This window comes from Diuraphis noxia, unplaced genomic scaffold (genome assembly GCF_037042655.1).
Source record: "Diuraphis noxia isolate RWA-SAM2 unplaced genomic scaffold, SU_Dnox_SAM2 contig0003, whole genome shotgun sequence".
Classification (NCBI taxonomy): Eukaryota; Metazoa; Arthropoda; class Insecta; order Hemiptera; family Aphididae; genus Diuraphis; species Diuraphis noxia.
The window spans coordinates 41,399,285-41,421,256 of NW_028301713.1; the positions used below are offsets into that span (position 1 = coordinate 41,399,285).

At 28.1% G+C, this 21,972-nt stretch overlaps 1 protein-coding gene and 2 non-coding genes across 4 annotated transcripts; 1 reads left to right on the forward strand and 2 right to left on the reverse strand.

Moving 5' to 3' along the window:
- Positions 1 to 3,056: 3,056 nt before the first annotated feature.
- On the reverse strand, positions 3,057 to 3,129 carry TRNAM-CAU (transfer RNA methionine (anticodon CAU)). Its single transcript has one exon. It is a non-coding gene; the product is annotated as a tRNA-Met (tRNA).
- Positions 3,130 to 6,629: 3,500 nt separating this feature from the next.
- On the reverse strand, positions 6,630 to 6,702 carry TRNAM-CAU (transfer RNA methionine (anticodon CAU)). Its single transcript has one exon. It is a non-coding gene; the product is annotated as a tRNA-Met (tRNA).
- A 1,790-nt stretch (positions 6,703 to 8,492) lies between these two features.
- On the forward strand, positions 8,493 to 15,337 carry LOC107168420 (caspase-1-like). Of its 2 annotated transcripts, none has more exons than XM_015517824.2 (6): positions 8,493 to 8,643; positions 9,095 to 9,181; positions 9,251 to 9,364; positions 10,587 to 10,843; positions 11,153 to 11,449; positions 13,985 to 15,337. In XM_015517824.2, exons 2-6 carry the CDS (start codon positions 9,150 to 9,152, stop codon positions 14,221 to 14,223), a joined length of 939 nt encoding a protein of 312 aa, XP_015373310.1. In that variant the 5' UTR covers positions 8,493 to 8,643; positions 9,095 to 9,149; the 3' UTR covers positions 14,224 to 15,337. The 2 variants fall into 2 exon arrangements, with proteins under 2 accessions (XP_015373310.1, XP_089079937.1); XM_089223811.1 differs by adding an exon at positions 10,037 to 10,078 and having other exon boundaries at positions 8,538 to 9,181.
- Positions 15,338 to 21,972: the final 6,635 nt, after the last annotated feature.

Genomic DNA, 21,972 nt, shown 5'->3' on the forward strand with positions numbered 1-21,972 from the left:
ACCAGTCATAAATCGTAATATAATATACATTATATATGATATATGCATGTATTTAAATTGATAATATTAAACATTTAATTTTCATTGAGCACAAAATTAAAATTAAACAATTAATATAAAGATCAAGTTAATGTTTGATTTTCAAACTTTAATAATGATTAATCTTGATAAGTTAAATAAATGTTAAATATTAAGATTTACACAATTTAAAATTTGTATTACCTTTTAAACATTTTTTCTCCAATATTAATTAATTCTTGTATTCAACATTACAATTAAAACATAAAAAAGATCCGCTCGGAAACTAAAATTAAATAACTATTCAATGTTGAATAAAGTCTTAATTTTAAATATTTAAATTCCAATCAAAGTCAAACATTAATACAATCGTTATGATTGACAAATGCTGTGTGGGCAGCTAGAGCAGTTGCTAGTTGTGCCTACCTCAAAATGTTTGAATAAGCGTATAAACTACTATAAAACTTGTTTTAAACATTCAATTAAATTAACATATTATGTGTTATATAACATTATATTTATATATGCTGAGTGGGTGAGTAACGCAGTGATGGTTTTTTCCTAAAGAAACATTAAACACCAAAACTTATCGTTATTAAATTGCATTGTATCCGCAATCCGCATGTGTTCCTACATAATATGTTTTATCATAGTTATTAATATATAGTAATAGTTTAATAATACAATTTTTTTATAACCATAATAAAAACCACTTATTATCTTGCAAAATGTCTCATTTGTTGTAATCAATGCAACTTCTGACAATATAAATTAGTAAATATTACAGATTCTGGGAAGAGGCTAAGAGACTTTGGTCCCCCAGACCTAAGATACACATAAAAACACTTTGAATAAAAAGATCCTTAGTTGCATTCCGATTTAAGTGTTTGCTTATCAAGTTGATCTCTTGATTGTTGACCTCTTAAATAATACATTATGGATAGAGCCATGCCCATCTGCTTGATGTATATAATTTGAACTTTGAAGCATATATTTAAGCTGCGAGTGTCTGACAGAGATGAGTGCATATACGTGAGGGAAACTACCTAATCGTCTGGATAAAGGCACAAACTGTGATCTAAACTCGAACGTATGATTGAACATAAATTGTAGAAGTAATAACTAATAACAATTAATGATTTACCTCTATGTATTGTCTTCGACCTAGAAGTCTTATTGAAAATAATTCACCTATTAACCATAATATAATCTATTATATGCGATAATTAGTATTTGTACGTCTATTTTTCATCAAGTTCAAGTATTTTTTTTGTTTATTTAAATAATAATTACAATACGTAGGTATGTCAATTAAATATTGAATATGTAATAGGCATTTACCTACGTGACAACTATACATTTTTAAAAAAATGTCTAAAATCTTAAATTTAAAAAGTCAAAAAATTAAACGGCGAAAATTGTATTTCTCAAAGAAATCACTTATCATCAGATCCTATTTCTTTCCAGTATTAGTGATTTGGATTAATTTCATGAAACTATAGTAATAGAAGTTGCTTTCAATTTCTTAACGTGACTCTTAACCATATTCAAGTTGTTTTTCTTTTTTCTGGACAAATTATTATTATACGAATCTTTATTTTACATCATTTTATGTTTACTATATGTTATGTATACCTACTATAGTTAGATAATTTGTCACGTGTAGTACCAATATTTTGAAAAAAACATTGAATACATCTTAAACACCTAACGTACATTTCGGTATAATAAATACAATATTGTATTCAACAGTACTACGTGTTCGTACACAAATCAGAATATCAGATTTGTTTTGATTTTCGGGCATATATACGTACGTAGAACGTAGGTACCACTCGCGACTGTACGGGGTTTATTGTGTTTTCGCGAGCACGAACCACGCCCACGCTCACGGACGTTTCATACTTGGATGTTGTCCGTGGTCAGGAACAGCTATGATGTAAATACTTTACACAAACGTACCAGGGTCGCAGCATAATAATACGCGCGATCGTCCGTACCGTTTGTTCGACCGCTCGACCATGTGACCGCCGAGTTTGTATTCGTACGTCATTATTGCGTATACGCCGCCTGGCTATGCATTGTTCATTTTTTGTTCATATGGTTACACATACATAATGCTTGAATGGAGTATTGTAAAATATTATTGTACTACAAACAATAAACATCTTACATAAAAATATAAAAGTGATTTTTAATAGTAAATTATCACTTTAACAGTGGCAGTTATGCTGTATATTTTTTATTTTATTCTGGCTGAGGGGTGTAAAATATTTGTCTCGTCCCTAAATAATCATCATCATGATATTGGCAATATATTTTTTAATATTGTATAAAGCCCAGATACCTACGTTTGTTTTTAATTTATAATATCTATAGATGTGACAGGTGTGTAATTAATTATTGGTATGTGTTATAATTATGTATATTGTATAGAATCACACATTTTCGAATAAAAACTGTTATAAAATGCACTGTAAATCCCCTGCAGGTTGCAGTCATGGCCGCATTCGAACATTTTTTTCAGCATATTTTAACACCACTCTCTAATCCCCCCTACCCTTGTGCCAAAAAAGATTTCCTCAATGTTTGATATAACTACTATCCAGTTAAATTCCCAAACGGTTTTTGAAAATGTATGTACGAGTATTTCAATGATTTAAGAGTAATGATACCATCAGAATTTGTTGGACGGACTTAGTTTAAAAGTTATAAGTATTATAACCTTTTGAAATTCGAGAGTTGATGTACTTTCACTAATCGAAATTTTGTTTTAATGAAAATATTTTGTCAACACTAATTGAAAAAGTAAGTACGATAGGTAATTTTTGGTTCCACCTAAATGTTAAAGCAAAAAACTTACAAAAAGTTTCCAATCAAAAATAGGATACATTTTATCTACATTGTGATATCAAATTTATTTATTTTTTCAATGCTTAACATCGAATTTTTTTTCATCCAAAATAATTCAAGAATATCTATGAAGATTTGATAAACAATATAGTATTAAAAAGAAATAGCTAACAGCAAAAAGTAATTGCCCCAGGTGAGGATCGAACTCACGACCTTAAGATTATGAGACTTACGCGCTGCCTACTGCGCTACCGAGGCTTGTGATAAAAAAGTCATTTTAGTTTGCCTAACTTATTGATTTTTATAATAGGTTCATCGTAAAATAAGGAATGCATTTTACGTAAAAATCAACGTGTATTAATATTGTATTTAGATTCTGAGCGGGGCGAGGAATATATTGGATTTTACCATGATGTGTGTTTCTTTTCGTGTCTGTCATCACGTTTTGAGGCAGTAAAAATGCTTCGATTTTCGACTTCAGTACCTTGTTAAATCAGAAAGTGAATTTAGTTGGTACTTTGGGGGGGGGGGGGGGAGTGGTCAAAAGTAAAAAAATCCCAATACTTTTCTTAATAATCGGGATAAATAAACTAAAAATTAAGGAAAAACGGGAATTTTTACGTACAATCAGTTTTCGAAAAATCGATTTTGGTCTTTAATGTAATTTTAAAACAAATGACCATAATAGATACATGAAATTCAACTTAAGCTGAACTATTCATAGGCATATGCAATTTTCGATAATTTATTATAAGTTTTTTTTTTAAATTAATATCGATTAAAATTTATTTGTTGCGTAGAAAATCTTGAAAATTTAATACAATAAGGCTCCTAACATATTGTTACAATAGCAGTTGAAAAATAAAGATATACATAGTCACAATTTTTTTTTTTTATAAGCATTCAAAGTTTGAATTTTGACAAAATATGTAAAAATCGCAAAAATTCGTAAATTATTTTTAGCTTGAAATTCATAAAAAATATTGAAAATTTAATACAAGTTTTTCAACCTTTAACACAAAAAGAAATATCCACCAAAAAGTCAATTTAAGTTTTTATGAGCGGTTGAAATAATTTTCACAACATTAGATTTTCACCAGATTTCTCCTTTAACGATTTTCTTATTTTAGTGTAACTCTATAACAAATTACCACAGATACTATAAATTTTCACTGAATGTTTATATAGGCATTTTCTATATTTGATAAAATTTTAAAAATATTTTGATTAGTTTTGAGCTGTTAAAAGACATTTTAATTTTTTGTGTCTGTGTACAGCATAACTAGCTGTTTTTTGTTAGTGTTATCTATATACAGTTTAATTTTTGACTTTTTTTTGAGTTATTTATAGACAACTGAAATTTTTTTGAGAAATTTAATACAAGATTCCTTACAAGTTTGTCAATCTTTATCACAAATAAAAGTCCACCAGAAATTCAAATTAAATTTTTATGAGCATTTGAAATTTAAATTTTTACAACATTGGGTTTCCACTGGATTTCACATTTAGTGATTTTATTATTTTGGTGTAACTCTAAAAGTCTAAAACAAATGACCGCAGATACTTGAAATTTTCACTGAATGTTTAGACATTTTCTATATTTGATAACATTTTCAAAATATTTAGATTTGTTTTGAGCTGTTTACTGACATTTTAATTTTTCAAATTTTTTAGTTTTTTTTTTCTATAAATATCGATAAAAATGTGTTTGTTCGATAGAAAAGCTTGAATATTTAATACAAGGCTTCTAACACATTTTAACAATAGCAGTTGAAAAATAAAATGAATTCATAGTCACAATTTTTTTTTACAAGGATTCAAAGTTTGAATTTTGACAACATACGTATAAATCACGAAAATTCATAAAAAATTTTCCTTTTATATCTAAGATTTGAAAATTTAATACAAGGCTTCTAATACATTGTAACAATAGCAGTTAAAAAATATTAAAAATACATGGACACAATTTTTTTTTTAAAGTTCAAATTTTGACTAAATACGTAAAAATTACGGCAATGTTCAAATTATTTTAAACTAGAAATTCATAAAAAATTGTCTTTTTAAATCTTATATTTGAAAATTTTTAATAATCTATAATATATCCTAGACAGATAAACTGTCTTCGCTCAGAATCGTTTTTCGTATACAATGATATAATATCATTGGATTCAAATTTAATTCCATCCATTACAGTAACCCACTTGTAACCACCTACTGTACAGCAGAGCGACATCCACGATTTACCCGCCTTTCTACTATTAATGTTAATAAAATTTTATTGGTTGGTCAAAAAGCTTAAAAATTTAATACAAGGCTTTTAACATATTGTTTCAATAGCAGTTAAAAAATAATACATTGGCTCAATTTTTTTTTTATAAGCAATTAAAGTTCAAATTTCGACTAAATTACGGCAATGTTCAAATTATTTTACATATAGAAATTCATAAAATTTTTTATTTTAAATCTGAGATTTGAAAATTTAATTCAAGATTCATTTCAGTTTGTCTACCTTTATCAAAAAAAAAAAAAAAGGCGGGTAAGTCGTGGATGTCGCTCTGCTGTACTGCAGTAGGTTACAAGTGGGTTACTGTAATGGATGGAATTATTTGAATCCAATGATATTATATAATTGTATACGAAAAACGATTCTGAGCGAAGACGGTTTTTTATTATCATATTTGTCAGTAATGTCCACAATTCACCTCATCATGATGAGATGAATGGTGGTGTTTTTATTTTACATGTTTTTGCATATTTTGGATAAAATGCGAAAAATTCAGGTTTTATAGTATATTTCGTAATTAATATTTCATATTTAATTCTAGCTCTGCTGATTAAAGTATAAAACTTGGTTTTTTTGTCAAACACAAATTTTATTTTTATAAATACAATCCTATATGGTACAATAGGTATGCGATTAAAGATTGAATAGTTTGACGGAGAAAGATAAACACAATTAATAAAAGTATGTCGATTGTCGGTCAATATAAAATCTAAGATAGAAATTAAAATGCATATTTTGATAAATAAAATGCATATTTTACAATTTTTTATTGCATACAAATCCTAGCCCTGCTGATAAACCTTATAATACGATAATATTTCGAAAACTGATCTGTATTTTTTATAATGTCAGTCCATATTTTAAAATTTTCTCATGATTTTAATTCCGAATAATCAATGTTTGAAATTTCATAATACTCAAACTAAATCTTTCGTTGTTGTTGGGGTGAAGTTGGGGAAAAGATATAACGATTTTTTGATTTTTTATAATTAATTTCTGCCGAAAACATTGCATTTATTGTATTATTAATATATAATCAGTTAGGTATCACTAATCATTGTAATTGGATTAGGTACAGTGAAACTTTTCACTACGAACTACAAAGTCTTGGAAGTTTTTTTTTTAAACGAAATTTACTTGCATTATTATTTCTCTGTAGAGCACTCTAATAATATTAATAATACCTACTTAATATAGTTCAGTATATTCTTAATGGCTTAATGCTGAAAACTTCCTAATATAGTTATATAAAAAGAAAAATACAATTTTTAATTATATATCAGGGAACATTGGTTTATACAACTTAATATAATATTAAAATAAATTGGATAATCCAAATAATTAGTATGGATTAAAATAATTCAGTTAGAAATCATAAAAGTAAATTGAATTTTACTTGGTTTTTGTGTATCATTCAGCGTTCTTGAAACTAATATTGAACTGATATGGAGAGCAAAAAAATTTAAAAAAATTTTGCCCCAGGTGAGGATCGAACTCACGACCTTAAGATTATGAGACTTACGCGCTGCCTACTGCGCTACCGAGGCAGTTGCTTGAGAAACTGAATATTATCATTTTAAACAACAAATTTTCAATAAGACTAAAACAAATTTGAATGCATGAATGTTTGTACAGTAATACAGACAATACAGTTAGACCAGTTAGTAGATCTTCGATAATCTAGACCCCCTTCGATATAATCCGATCAACGCAGTAATCCTGATGTCATATACATCCATTTGTTTGTAAATATATTTTTACTAATAAATTTAACATCGATCACCTCTTTTTTATCAAGTGGTCATTATTAATGTTTGTTACATGTTACATATTGGCCTATCGAACTTTGTAAACATGTTACTTTAATATTAGATCAAAAATTTGAAATAATTAAATTAATAGACGATGGCTAGATGAACTATGCGGTAGATATAACTACTGAGGAGAACGGCATTGGTAAATTTAATTGACTCTTGGTGACAAAAACAAAAATATAAAGAAAAATTATGAAATCTGTCCACTGAACGTGGTCTAAGCACATGTAAACAACGATGTGCTGAACTGCTGAACACAATATTTTATCAACATTTTAGCATTTTGTTGAGATAATACGAATTTAAACTAAATTACAAGTAGATACAGTAATTATATAGATGTGTCACTCACGTGATTCACGCCATAAAATGTGCTACAGATTGCTTGCATTTGATATAGAATGTATAATTGTTAAAATGTACTCATTTATCCACATTTATACTGTGCGAGAGGCGAAGTTACAACAATTTTGTGAGGCAACTGGAACTGAGTACCAGAAATTACAGGGTAAGACCAGGGTAAGACCAGACGGGAGACAGCTCGCATTAATGCCGGCTATTGAAAGAGTTTTACAATTATATTTACTACTGAAAAAGTCTTATGATACTTTAGATTTGCGGAGCCGAGCGATGGCGTCGAGGGGTCTAGCAGCTAGAGTGCCTTGAATCTTGATAGTGCCTCTATCAATGAACTCTATAATATAGTACTATAGTTGCAACGAGTGCCAAAACACGCGTAGTAACTGCTCAAGTAGAATACATTATATAATTTAAATATTCACATATCCACATTTGTTTTTCCCTGTTACTTACCTGAGGTGGTTTTGCGCGACAAGCCGAGGAATATTTGCGATTTGACTATTTGAGGAGCAAAGAGATGGCGTCGAGGAACGTAGTAACGAGTGCCAAAACACGCGTAGTCACTGCCCCTGTCCGTTTTACTCTAATAACTTCAAAACGAGGTGTGTTCGACTTTTTTATATTACATATTTACATTCTTAGTATTCTTACAGACATACAAAAACACATTTAACCCACGAGTAAAACCTTACAGTTCCTTCCCCTACAGTTCCCCAGGCTAATGACCTCAGTTGTCGAAGCCTTAACCCTTAACTATAAAAAAAAAAAACACATTAAAAAAAAAATTTTAAATTGATAGGTTGCTAAAATAAAATCGTTTCTATTTAATAAAATATAATATTTTAATAATTTAATGGCTTGCAGTGAAAAAAATCGGGTAATTTTTGGTACGTGGCCGTCGTAATCACGTTTCTATTGTTGGTAATGTTAAAACAATTTTCCATCTGCTAGTATTAAGTATTATAAATATTATAATAGGACTAATAAGTAATAGGTAAGGACGTAAGGTATTATATAGCACAGAAGACAGAACAATAGTATTAGGTAGCTAGGTAGGTAGGTATCTAAATTCTAAGAAAAACAACGAAGATAGTTTTTAAGGCTGGAAAGTGTTTATCAAAAATGGGAGATTTTGCAAGGGAATATTGGTAATTGACATCTTACATCACTGAATAGCGATAACAATGGAGATTCGTATTACCCGTGGTACTGTGGTACTGCGGTAGTAGTATTGAATGATTGAATGATTCACCAAATCACAACAACAACAACACAAGTCAACAACAACTAACAACAATTAGAACTCACTTACAAGTAAGCACTTGTCGTTGTCTTAACGTCAACACCAAGCGTCAAGCGATCAGAATTTCTGTGGCATATTGTAGTATATACTTGACAAAATTTATGTAGTCACGAATTTATAGTTGTCAGTTGATAGTGATTCTACATAGTTCCTAAAATCCAACGGTTGATAAACTGACACAAAGTCTGTATTCATTACTCTGTAGTTCTGTTCTCTAATAAAATTCGAACTCTGAGAATAATTTATAATCATTACTCATTACTCACCGACTACTCTAAAGTCTCAGTCCTCAGTTCCTCACTACTCTGTAGTCCTGCAGGGTCAACGAAACCAGCGATTAAACTGCAATTGAACTTCGATCGTACGCTATTTTCGTGACGTATTTTGGCCAAATCACTGCCTCAACGAATTCATTTTTATCAAATACGAATCTCTTTTAATCTGTTCAACATAATATTCTAGAATAGTTCCTAGCGCATACATTGTTGTATACCTATTGTGATATTTAAATTCCACGATGGAGAAAAACGGAAACACCGAAGATTTGCAGTGAGTTGATTGTTTTGTTTTTTTTTTAATACTTGTTTTTTCTCCATATCAACCTTTCTATCGTTTCAGATATGAAAACGGCAACTCCGTCTCTACAAACTGTAGTACACAGACAACACAATTTGATGGGTTGACTGGGTTGCATCAATCTGGCCATGACACTGGCGACGCTTTTGGTTCATTGTGAGTGATTGTTATTTTTGATAATTTTATAAATCCCTTTCTTTTGTCTATACATATGAGATATTTTTTATTAACATTTTGAGAAATTATTATAATATCTGATCAACTTCATGTCTACTTGGGCAGTCTTAGTTAAACTAAGTACCTATCAAATAAAATATTTCAAGGCGATTCACCTATAATGTATGTGGTTTTGGATTCTCTGATGTACCTAATATCCCTATTTAATTTTAACTGTATAATATTTTAAAAGGAAATATTTCACTTAATACAAACTTAGATTTGATAAATATTTTATTTCATTTTCAATATAATTCAAGTTAATTTTTTACAACTATTATTTTGGTACTGAATTTCATCATAAATATATGGATATATAGTCATACAGAGTATTGTGATATACATGATTAAGATTATGTTAGGTCTTACATAATTCTCCATTTTTGTCTTACCAAATTTGGGACTGTATATAATTAAACACAAAATATTTCAAACAAGGAAGTGCTTTTCCATAATGTATGAATGTCGACATACTTGATGACTACGTAACAGTACCTAATAAGTTTGATTTACTTACCTTAAAACCTTATTCATTGTTGATTAATTAATATAAATTAATTATCTGTAAATTATATTGTATTATATTATGTTATTTTCATGTTAGAAATTCAGGAGCGGGAAGTTTCTCAAACATTTGGTAGGCAACTGTTTTAGGTAAGCTACTGTATTGATTGGGCATACCATCAAAATTAGTATTGTATTATTAATTTTTATATCATATTATTCAAAATCAAAAGTAAATTGTATTAAATATAAAAGGTTATATCTGGAAATAATCAGGTAATTTTAGTTTTCCTTACCTAGTTAAAATTTTTTTGTTTAATAACTGGACTAAAAATCAAATTTTTAAAATATTTTGGTTTAAATATACAATATAATAAATTAATATTCAAATCTATAAATCTATAAATATCTTCAACTAATTTGTAATAAACAGAAAATAGTAAATAAACAATTATGTTTTTTTTTGTATATAGACTAAGTGTAAATATTAAGTATATTATAGTGTAAAATATAATGTATATAATTATGTTAATTATAAGTATTAAGTACCAATAATCGTTAATTAAATACTTGAGTATTATTTATTTTTTATTTAATTGCAGTTCCACTTTAAAATTGAACATATAGGTATTAATTTACAATTGTTTTCTAATTATAGATTTAAAAGTGCAACTCGTCAAAGTTTTGGTATTAGTTCAACAGATAAGGATGCTTGGTATTACAATATGCATCATAAGTATCGTGGAAAGGCTATAATCTTTAACCATGAACACTTTCAAGTTAGAGATCTTAAATCTAGAGCTGGAACTGGATTAGATTGTATAAATTTAGAAGCATCTTTAAAAAACCTTGGATTTGATGTTACACCATATGTTGATTTAACATTAGATGAACTGGATAAAAAACTTGACTATTGTACGTATACATTTTTACAAACATTTTTAATATACCATATACATTATTTATTTATTCAAAATATTTTAATTTTCTTTCATACATCATACATATTTGTTTAGCTATGGATTAAATAACACTATGATTGGCTATGCCAATGGTATCCTTAATCACTTATTATTTTAATTTAGACTTGACAAAGGTTTACATGAATGTTGTCTATCTACAGTGTTATTTAATCTATGCTATTTCTGAATTGCATACTATTTTCTTTACTGACAAATTTAATTTATATATTATGTTTTTTAAGTTATTTTATTTTTTTAACAGGGGCTAAAGAAGATTATACAAATTATGATTGTCTTTTGATGGCTGTTTTATCTCATGGTGAACAAGGCATAATTTATGCAAAAGATGGAGCTTATAAACCAGAAGATAATCTTTGGGGACGGTTTACTGGTGACAAATGTGTTACATTAGCTGGAAAACCAAAGCTTTTTTTTATACAGGCTTGTCAAGGAGACCGATTGGATGCTGGCGTTCAGTTAAGAACACAAGTGGATGGATCATCTTCATTTAAAATACCTGTTTATGCCGATTTTCTTATAGCATACTCTACAATTCCTGGTAAGTAGGTATTTTAGGTAAGTTGTGGCTAAGATCCGAGATTCTTACCTAAATATTGAAGTTAAAAAGTTGAAATATGATGCTCTGTTTAATGTAAAATATTTTTCTATAGTAAAAACATACAAATATTATTATATTATATATAAAAAAAAATATGCTGTAATGGAGCACAAAACATTTCTTCTTGCATTTTTCAATAAGTTATAAGTAGAGCCTGGAGTTGTTTACACTAAAAAGTTGCTTAATTAATGCTTTTCTTAATTTTGCTAATTTTTGAAACATACATGCACGCCATCTAAAGCGTTTGTCTCGATCATATTTGAACCACCCTCGTATTTAGTCAATAAATCAAGGCAGTAAACATGTTATTATTTCTTTTGTTTTCTTAGGCTGCATAGTTGTTATAAATACAGTATTAAAAACAAAACTAAACAATGTTAAAACAAAAAAAGGTGGGTAAGTCGTGGATGTCGCTCTGCTGTACAGTTAGTAGGTTACAAGTGGGTTACTGTAATGGATGGAATTAAATTTGAATCCAATGATATTATATCATTGTATACGAAAAACGATTCTTAGCGAAGACGGTTTATCTGTCTAGAATATATTATAAATTATTAAAAATTTTCAAATCTTAGATTTAAAAAGAAAATTTTTTAAGAATTTCTAGTTTAAAATAATTTGAACATTGCCGTAATTTTTACGTATTTAGTCAAAATTTGAACTTTAAATGCTTAAAAAAAAATTGTGCCCATGTATTTTTAATATTTTTTAACTGCTATTGTTACAATGTATTAGAAGCCTTGTATTAAATTTTCAAGCTTTTCTACCGAACACATAAATTTTTATCGATATTAAAGAAAGAAAAAAAAACTAAAAAAGTTGAAAAATTAAAATGTCAGTAAACAGCTTAAAACAAATTTAAATATTTTGAAAATTTTATCAAATATATAAAATGCCTATATAAACATTCAGTGAAAATTTCAAGTTTCTGCAATCATTTGTTTTAGAGTTACACTAAAATAAAGAAATCGCTAAAAGTGAAAATCCAATGTTCTAAAAATTTAAATTTCAAATGCTCATAAAAATTTAATTTGAATTTCCAGTGGACTTTTTATTTGTGATAAAGATTGAAAACTTTTAAGTTTCTTGTAATAAATTTTTAAATCTTAAATTTAAAAAGAAAATTTTTTATGAATTTCTAGCTTAAAATATTTTGTGAATTTTTGTGATTTTTACGTATTTTGTCATAATTCAAACTTTGAATGCTTATAAAAAAAATTGTGACTATGAATTTATTTTATTTTTCAACTGGTATTGTAACAATATGTTAAGAGTATTGTATTAAATTTTCAAGCTTTTCTGCCTAACAAATAAATTTTTATCAATATTAATTTTAAAAAAACTAATAATGATCGAAAATTTCAAATGCCTATGAATAGTTCAACTTAAGTCGAAAAATTTTGAAAATTGCATGGTGGATAGAATATACTTATATAAACATTCGGTGAAAATTTCATGTATCTATGGTCATTTGTTTTAAAATTACCAATTCAATCACTTTCTGATCGAACGAGGTACTGAAGTCAAAAATTGAAGCATTTTTACTGCTCCATAACGTGATGACAGACACAAAAAAAAAAACACACACATCATGGTAAAATCAATACATTCATTGCTCCGCTCAGAATCTAATATACATTTTGAATATCTTAAAGATTTCTGTAATTATTTATTTATTTAATTGTTGATAAATATATCAATCATCATTATTATTTTAAGAAAGACCAAGAAAAGATTTAAATGTTATTTTTCTATTGAAAATGTTCAAAATATGCAAATTATATGCTTTAATAAAATAATATTTTGTAACTCCACAAATATGCATCATTATGCAAAATCAAACTTTATCTATGAAATCAGTTTGATATTAAACTATCACATTTTTAACCCTGATGACTTGATAGTTGTGGATACACTCACATAAATCAGGATAATGCATACAAATCTGGTATTTAGTTATGAGGAATTGAAACAAGATGCGTGGCATTATTAGGCTAGGCCCACCAATACGGTGGCAATACGTAAAAATTGCTCACTTTATTATACATTAATTTACATACTTATTTTTAAAGTATATTTTTTGTATTTTTCATGTGTGTGCACTGAAAACATAAGTGAAACTAAAATTTGTCTTAAGTTTTTAAAAATATTATAAAATAAATCTTGAATGTGACATATTATATGTCTGTAACTGCAGAAATTACTTATCACAACCGGCTATTATTCCATTAAAATTTTTTTAATAGTTAATTTCAACCAAATATTTTATCGTAATTCTTATAGTTATATTGCTGTTGTCACAAAAAATAACACATTCATAAGGAAATCAATCATAAAATAAATACAATTTTTAGGGTAATAATTTATTGTGGAAGATGGATTTATTTTGGTGTTAAGATCTGGATCTCATTACAACTATTATTAATATATATTTATATTTAATATAAATGTTTTCACATAAAATTTTTTTTTTAGGGTTCTATTCTTGGCGCAATACTCAAAAAGGCTCTTGGTTTATGCAAGCTCTTAGTGATGCCTTCAATAGATATGGTTATCAACTAGATCTTTTAACTATACTGACATTTGTTAACCGTCAAGTGGCCATTGACTATGAATCTAATGTTCCTGGTACTGTTCAAATGCATCAGCAGAAACAAATACCATGCATTACATCAATGTTAACAAGATTAGTAAAATTTGAAAAGAAAAATTAAAAATGTACATTCATTAAAACATAAGGCTAAGGTTGCAAATTTTAATTTTTTTAATAATAATTTTATTATATACTTGTTCAGAACAATTTTGTAGTTAGAATTTTAATAAGTTTTAACTAATGGCTAATATTAGTTTTAAATTACAGTTTTAGATTATCAAAATCTAAGAGAATTGTGTGGCAGTACAATTTTCAATTAAGTATTATTTAAAAATGTGTTCAAAATTAAAAAAATTTAAATTTGTGTCTTAGAATACAAAAGATACTGTGATTTAAACTATCATTAATTTAATTTTTATAGCAGATTACTTAAACTACTTTTTGATAGTACTGATTTTTAAAAAATAGATATGATATTATTGCATTATATAGAACAAACCTGATAAACAAGTGATATACTTTTTTTACTTATAGGTTAATCTAACCTAAAATAAAATAGATTTTATAATTTTAACATTGAATTATTATGATGATATAATATATTTTATTTCATTCCCTTATCATTTATTTTAATCTACCTCTTTACTATTATTTGTATCATTTTATGATAAAATTATGACTATTTATATGTTTTATTCTAAATATACTAATTATCTCTAATTACATTAGTGACATATACTTAATCTTAGTTATTAGTTTATATTTTTCTAAAACATTAATTTTTATTATAAAATATAAAAATATGTTTAATTAATTTTTAAATTATTATTTTCATACATTAAATTCAACTGCTGTCATTCAGTCATATCAAAATGACTCTACTAAATTGTAAACTATAAAGTGATAAACCAATCTTTTAAATTAAGTTTTAATTTCATGTTCTACAACATGATTGCTGAATTTAATCTCATTAATTTCTTGTTTTAACTGTATTAGTATGGATAATTAATTCAAATATTAAATAACAAAATTATAATACATTTATTTATATTTTTGTATTAAACATTAATTCAATAATATTTAACATTTGAAAATTAATTACTTTTTTAGATATTCAAGTATTATAAATTGTATTTTTTCATAATAAGACATTGTTACACCAATTTTATATTTTATACATTATTGATTTTAGTCTTAAACAATATTCTGTTTCAATAAAAGTACTTATTTGATTATTTTTGTATATTTATATATTTATTAATATTTTAGATTCTGAGAAAAGCACTAAATTGATTGAAAAAATTTGAGTATTTTTCAAAATTGTCAAGATAAACAAATTAATAATGTGAAAATAACTGAAATTTTTCTGCAAAGTTGTTTACAAAATTGCTATTGTTGTTTGTAGTTGGTAAAAAAAAAAATTAAAACTATAGATATTTCAAATATTCAACTATTGTAAATAAGACTATTTTCCATACTAGATACAATTTTCAAAATAAATTGATTCTTGAAATTTTGAAATATTTACAATATACAGGCATTTAAAATTTTCAATTTTTTTCTGTTAATGTATACATGTTTATAAAAATATTGAGATCAAAATTAAAGATACAAATATTATGAATATTATATTTTAAATTTACTTTTCTATCTTCAGTTATGCAACTCGAATTTCTTGACTTCCTTGTCCACTGACTGATTCATAATCTGGCACAGCCTAAACAACTATAGCTAGCGATTAGAAATTTTTCAAGTATATTGTATTATAGCCTAGGAATGCAATAAGAAAGGATTTTGAATTATTTTGATTATATTGATGCAACCAGGATTTTATCAGTGGGAGAGTCCAAAAATATAATTATTTTAACATGGGAACTCAATTTATATTAAATTTATTATTGTTGCATTATGAATGTATGACAAAGGTACCATGGGTGGATAGGCCTATAGGCAACCGGGAATTTCCCGGTGGGCCCTCCTTCGTATTTCGGTAATGGGGCCCATTAATATCATATATTATTAAATTCTTTTTCATGTAGGGCCCCTTTTTAAAATTTTCCGGCAGGCCAAAAATGGCCTATCCACCCATGAAAGGTACATACACATTACACACCGCTTTTTTACATTGTAAGATAGTTACAAAACTAAATCTAGCCAACATTTTAAATTATTTAATTTATCGATAACTTCTTTAGGTGCCACACTGACATACTAACATCGCTGTGAACACTGAGAGTAGCAATTTCAATAATATAAGATTAATAATGATTCTTATCGTAAGTACTAATAATAATATAATTCCGTTTTCCATTTTTGTGCTATAAATAATTAAATTACATTGAAAGTAGATATTATATAATTGATATATTTAGGTACTTAAATGTATGTACTATGTGTCTATGTAGTCATATTATGTAGGACGGTCGAGGCACGTTTGGACCAGGGACGTTAGGACACTAATAAAAATGCAACTCGTTTGGACCAAGATTTTGTGAACCCGTTTGGACCAATTTTTATTCGTATATTTTACTTGTAAATAATTTCTAAAAAGCCCGCTTAGATGTTCCGTTAAACTGTGTAAACTAATTTGTAGATTGTGTAGAGAAAAAAATTATTTATAATTGATGGCTGACCAACAATTAATATAATGCAAATGATATCTGTTACGACACGGCCCTATCGGCCAGTGCGATAATACTAATTGACAATAATTGCGGTTACCTATATATTACTATCACAAACACTATATTCTACGTATGCGCAGTGGTGACATCGAAGCACAGTTCCTATACCTTTACCGTACTAGGTTAGTATTAGTATTTTGGTTAGTACATATAGACATAGTGCACTATAAAATGGGAAGGAAAATGCTGGTCCTAACGAGTTGTATAAAACTAATATTTTTTAGTCCAAACGGGTCTTCAAAATTGGTCCAAACGAGTTGTGTGTTAGGAAAATTGGTCCAAACGGGTCCTGCCCATGTAGGACGTAGGTACCAGTGGCCAGTGCTCGAATTCGCAATATTAAAGTAGAAGGACTCTAAAAAGAGCGTCTCCATCAATTGTTAAAAGTTACTAAGCCGTCTTTAAATCATAGAAAAAATATTGATAAATTAATAATCAAATTAAAAAAAAAAAAGCGGATAAGTCGTGGATGTCGCTCTGCTGTACAGTAGGTTACAAGTGTGTTACCTACTGTAAAGGATGGAATTAAATTTGAATCCAATGATATTATATCATTGTAGGTATACGAAAAACGATTCTGAGCAGAGACGGTTTATCTGTCTAGGATATATTATAGATTATTAAAAATTTTCAAACCTTGGATTTAAAAAGAAAAAATTTTATGAATTTTCTAGCATAAAATAATTTACGAATTTTCGTGATTATTACGTATGTTGTCAAAATTCAAACTTCGAATGCTTATAAAAAAAAATTGTGACTATATATTTCTTTTATTTTTCAACTGCTATTGTAAAAATATGTTAGCAGCCTTGTACCTATTTAATTTTCAAATCTTGATCTAAAAAGAAAAACTTTTATGAATTTCTATCTAAGATAATTTGAACATTGCCGTAATTTTTACGTATTAAGTCAATATTTGAACTTCAAATACTAATAAAAAAAAATTGCGCCCTATGTATTCTTATAATTTTTGAATCACTAAGAATAACTTATGAGGAACTTTGTATTAAATTTTCAAGTATTTTGATTGGGCTAAAAAAATTAATCGGCACTCCAAAAAAAAATTTTCAGAAAAATTGAAAATTTCAGTTGTCTATAAATATCTCAAAAAAAGTCAAAATATTTCGATGAATTAAATCATGTAAAGAAAATGCCAATCTAAGTAATTGGTAAAATTTTTTAGTATCTACGACTTATACTTTTTGAATAATATCAAATATTTTTTATTTTTTATTTTATATATTAAAATGTTTCAGCATATTATATACTATTACAAGTTTACAATTGTTTAATTTTACATAATATAATGTTGTGTTGGTTGATTATATAATAGGTATATATATTTTTAAGTAATACAATGTGAAAAGGAATAGAGATAAAATATTATGTTAATTAATTAATTTTAATGTGGATAAGGTTATGGAATAGTGCTATTAGCTGTAAGTGCATTTATGACTGATGAAAGAAGGGAGATAAGGGGACTAATTAGTGAGTTTAAATTTGATATAAAACTTGAGAGAATTTCGGTGATTTTGAGTTCCGTGTGTGAATTTTGATAATTTTTAGTATAGCTTCAGCGTAAGATTTGGTATTTTGGTAGGGGTTAGAATCAGAGCCATTGGCAGGGTGGACGGTGTTTTTGTAAGCAGCTTTGTAAACTGGGCATCCTTTAAAGTTAGCAGTATGTTCCTTAGTGCAAAGTGCACATTTGGCAGGGCTATATCGGTCTTTGGAACACGCTCGTTCGCATGATGGTTTTCGCCACATTTTACGCATTTAGTTTGGTGGCAGCAGTTATATCGCGTGTGTCCATAGGATTGACAGTTGTGGCATTGTGGTGGGCCACATCTTTTTTTGTGTGGTCTCTCAATCAATACCTTAGTATTGAGTAGAAACTTGATGTCAAAGATGTCTTTGTTATTGTCTTTTGTTAAATTATCCACAAAAAATAAAGGTAGAGGACATTTAGTTTTATTTTTGACGTTGTGTATGTGTTCGGCTAAGTGTCCCAGCTCAGCCAAGGCACTGACAATGTCATTACTTAAGGTGGAAAAAATGCAGGTTTCTGATTACGACCCTGTATGTCCGAAGGTTACGGGGGGTGTATGAATGGAAACTAGCGTTAGTTTCATGTAAGTGGTTTATGATTTTATTGAAGTTTTGGCGACCTTTATAGGTTGCACGATCAGGTATGATGGTGTTGATCTACAGGTAAAGCCATTTGAGTTGGTGATATTAATTAGTACCTTATTTAAGGCAGAGTAGTCGGTGATATTCTTGATGTGGATAGGTGGAGCTGGAGGTCCCATGTCTTGTTCAGTGTGAGGCAGGTTCACTGCAGTAACATCCCTGAGGTTGGTTGAGGGCATAGTGGGCACTATGTCATTGGTGTCATCAGCGGAGAGTAGGTCGATGCGATTTGGTGAAACGTAGATTTTGGTTTTTTTGTCGTTTGACTTGGCGAAATTGACGAAGTTAACAAATTTCGTTTTGTGGGTTTTGGTGTACGTGGTGAAGCGGAACCGGCTTTATGTACGTTGCTCATCATAAATTGTTATTATAACGTTATATAATTGGGACTGATAGTTAATAATGACCGTAATAAATAACTAATAATTTTCTTTATAGCTACTTGAAGGAAAACTTAGTGTTGTATTTTTAATCCTTAGTTATAAACACAACAAATTTTATTTTTTGACAGATTTCGTAAAAATCTGAATTATAAACGCTTATAAAAAAAAATTGTGACTTACGATTTTTAATTTTTGTTTTGGCTACAATAAGAAAAACTTATAAAGAACCTTGTATTAAATTTTCAAGTTTTTTTGGTAATCCAAGATTTTTTTACCGACCCTTTAAAAAAAATTATCATAAAAATCGAAAATTTCAGTGGTCTATAAATAACTCAAAAATGTTTTAAAATTAAACTGTATATAGATATCACTAACATAAACATTTGGTGAAAATTTCATGTATTTACAGTGATTAGTTTTTGAATTACAACCATATAAAATGGTCGATTTGGCCGAAAATTGGTTTTGCGTAAAAATTCCCATTTTTCTTTCATTTTTTTTTTTGTTTTTCTCGATTTTTTTGAAAACTGTTGGAAAATGTTTACTTTTGACCTCTATAACGCACCAAGGATATTAAATTTCCCATCGGAAACCACCCCCAAAGTTTGAAACCGAAGCATTATTTCGACTAGTTGTGCTGTTTACAGACACACAAAAAAAAAACATTGTAAAATTAATACATTCATCACTCCGTTCAGAATCTAAAAATTACTATAAATATTATATTGTATATTAGTATATTACCTAAAGTCAAACAAACAACAAAGTACAAACTCAAAAATAACTAAGTAAAAGCAATTTATTCTAACCATAGATACATAATTTATCATAGATATACCTATGTTCTTTCTGATCTTCCAATTTGATCCTTTTTGGACAACGATTTTCTTCTGCATCCCTTTTAATATTTAATAATCATCACGTGTTATAATCACGCACATTTTGATAAAATTGCAGAATGATGCAACGTCCCGTGCGTTCCTCTTAAAAATAAAAGTAGGGGTACGCTAAAATTTCTGAAAAATTAGTTGGGGCACTCCGTCCCCCTGCACCCCCCCCCCCCCCATGAAAAGTCGAGCATTGATAGGTACCTATACCTAACTACTTATCAAAGTATCAGACGTCTACGGACATAATAATTTTCGCACGACTGCACGAACCACACTTATAATGTGCATTAAAGTGTGTTCGCCATATCTAAGTAGGTAAGTACACTTGTAACAATATGTACCTACATGTTGAAATTTACACTGTAGATGCCAGATGTCGAAAAAAACCGTTTTTATCAGTACGACAATTATACCTATGTATAATACACGTTGTTTACAAAAGATAGGTATATTATATTATTATTATAGTATTATAGGTACTTCTTAATCGCGTGCGAAAACAATCGCAGTGAATTTAGAACAAACGATGCCCTTGAATTGAAATTATTAGGTATACCTACCTATATAATGCATTTTAATGTTTATGCTACCTATATATAGTATATGATATATAATTAGGTACTTTAGTTGGTACTAAGAATTATGATTGTTTATATATTTTATTCAAACAATTGGTAAACGGCATTCGCGATACTAATTTAATGTTTACGATTGTCGATTGGTATAATATAAATCATAACTTTTGGCTACCTGTAGTATAATATGCTGTATACCTAGCAGTGGCGAACCCAGGGGGGTGGACCCCGGGTCCGGACCCCCCCCCTTGGCTCATGCCATAGTATTTATTTTTATTTTATATTTTTAAAGTTACCTAGAAGTTTTCATCAAAACTTATTGATTAGAATTATTATAATATATATATATATATATATATATATATATTTACCCCAGACCACTTCGATAATATTTTATAGGTCGCGGCTCGCGGACCACCTTAATTGGTACCCCTATACGGGTAATATAATATACTATAAAATTCCCAACACTATACTAAAAATAGTTCAGATAACAACACAATACGGACCGGCATCTCTTTAATCGCGGACCGGCACCGGTGTAGTGATGTACAGTCTGTCAGTCAGTCAGTCTGTAGAGTCTGCGATATTTGCTACTATAATATACGTACTACATTATAAAAAAAAAATTATTATAATTTTTTTCCATAAATGTTGTGTGTATAGTGGATACTTGTGCTTATAATTTTCTATATTCGTATTTCGTGCAAACGTTAAAATATTATATTAATTCAGCCATGAAACGAAGTATAAATGACTATTTAGTATTTTGTATCAAAAGTGAGGTGTATAAGTAATAGTTCTAATGTGACAAATGATAGAGATTTTCCTGGACCCCCCCCTTGAATAAATCCTGGTTGCGCCACTGATACCTAGTGTATAGACTATAATAGAAATATAGACAAAAATGGTAATCATATTAATTTTGTTAAATACAATAGATTTCTGTCTGGAGGAAAGTAAATATTTAAGTGTACCTACTTAATACTTATCTATACAATCGTTAGAGAATATGAATTCGGATAATTTTACCGATACTTTTTAGTTTTTTGTTACATTTACTATATTTTAATTTTTATTTACTTATATTCAATTCATTAATATATAATATAAAAATGTTTAAGTAATGAGCATTTTGGTAGTTTTTA